We start from the raw sequence: 1,957 nt of genomic DNA on the forward strand, positions 1-1,957 counted from the left end.
TCACATTCGGCAGATGTATTTGCCCACTTCACCACGAAGCTCTTTGGTTTTAACCCCATAGATGATAGGATTGAGCATGGGAGGGACGAGGAAGTGGAGGATGGCCAAGATGATGTGAATGTGGGGAGAGATGCCCTGACCGAAGCGATGCGTGATGGTGGAGAAGAGGAACAAACTACAAGATAAGAGCATCACACAGATGTGGGCGGTGCAGGTGTTGAGGGCTTTCTGGTGGGCTTCCTTGGAGGAGATTCTGAGGATGGCCCTGGCGATCAGACCATACGACAAGGCAACGAGCATGAGGTCAAATCCTAAGATTACAATTGCTATTGCCAAGCCATACACCCTGTTCACTGTGGTGTCCCCGCAGGAGATCTTCGCCACTGCCATGTGCTCGCAGTACGTGTGGGGGATAAGGCGGTTGGCACAGAACGGCAGCCTGCTCAGGAGCAGGGGTAGGGGCAGCATGAAGAGAACAGCTCTTGTCAAACCCACCAGCCCTAGCTTAGCAATGCGGGCGTTGGTGAGAATGGTGGTGTATCTCAGAGGGTTACATATGGCGACGTAGCGATCGAAGGCCATAGTCATGAGAACAGCTGACTGCATCACAGAAACTGCATGAAGGAAGAAGGTTTGGGTGAGGCAGCCCCCCAGAGTAATTTCTTTCAAATTGAACCAAAATATACATAAGGCCTTTGGCATAACGGAGGTAGATGTGGCGATGTCAGTGAACGCCAACATGCAAATTAGCACGTACATCGGCTTGTGCAGGGTCTGCCCTTTTCCTACCACAAACAGAAGAGTGAAATTTCCCAACAGGCCAATCATGTAGCATGTAGCTAAAGGGATGGAAATCCAGGCGTGAGCAGCTTCCAGGCCAGGGATTCCCACGAGGATGAATGTTGACGGGCCAGAAGGAGTAAGATTAAGAGCTGTCATGAGGCACTCGATGTGTCAGTAAAGTTCAGACTTTGAAGAAAGAGCCTGTGAAGGGAGAAGAACACAGTGAGGGGCATTACGCACCTTCTAAAATATCCCTAGGAATATTTTAGAGTTATCACCAATCTAGAACAGGGATTAAGCAGGGAGGTGGCAACATTTACAGATGGCACCAGATTCTTGAGGTCAACAGTGAAGTCCAGAAAAGTCCTCGGAAAGCGTTTATCAAGCCAGATGAATCAGCCACATGATGTCAGATGAATTTCATTGTCAGAAACTACTATCTGTATGCCAGCCGGAGGGAAAAAGCTTGACCTCCAACACATAACAAGATTCAAATGTAAATGTACAAATTCAGAAGAGAGACGGGGTATCATGCCACACAGCACTGTGAAACCCTGCTCACAGTACGAGCCTGGACAGAAACTCAGCAAAATATTTGCATCCAGAGTGGGATAGGAAAGCAAACAGAAATTACAAAGCCATGAGATCTGTCAGTAACATGTTTCACCCACCTCTGGACTCTTCCATGTAGTACCTGGGATCTTTCTCATGCAGAGAATTGCAAAATTAGAAGGGTACAAACAAAGATAATGAGACTGATCAAAGGTCCCGGGAAACTCTCATAAGAAGAGAGAAGTTGAAAAAAATGGGATTGTTACCTTACGAAGGAATTCAATTAGAAGGGACATAAAAAGGTCTACCAAATACTGACTGAGGGAGAGTGTAGATTGAGAACGTGTTCTCCCTGTCTCGTAACACACGATCAAGAGAGAATTTCTTTAAGCTGAAAGGGAGCAAATTTGAAACAGAAATAAAAAGGCTTTCTTCACCCAAGAATTAGACTCAATTAGACTGGGGAAGTCTTTGTTACAAGATGTAGTTGAGGACATCAAGACATGTTTATTTATTTATTTTATTGAAATATGTTTCCTCATCTCTCTATTTAAATATTGGAGCTGGCTTACATTTTTTAAAAAACACAATAAATAGATATATAAAGGTTTGGACATATCCA

At 45.0% G+C, this 1,957-nt stretch overlaps 1 protein-coding gene across 1 annotated transcript; it reads right to left on the minus strand.

The window, feature by feature from the left end:
• Positions 1-939, minus strand: LOC102444702 (olfactory receptor 52P1-like). Its single transcript, XM_006110237.2, has one exon. It carries the CDS (start codon positions 937-939, stop codon positions 1-3), a length of 939 nt encoding a protein of 312 aa, XP_006110299.2.
• Positions 940-1,957: the final 1,018 nt, after the last annotated feature.

The sequence above is a fragment of the Pelodiscus sinensis genome, chromosome 1, assembly GCF_049634645.1.
Source record: "Pelodiscus sinensis isolate JC-2024 chromosome 1, ASM4963464v1, whole genome shotgun sequence".
NCBI lineage: Eukaryota > Metazoa > Chordata > Testudines > Trionychidae > Pelodiscus > Pelodiscus sinensis.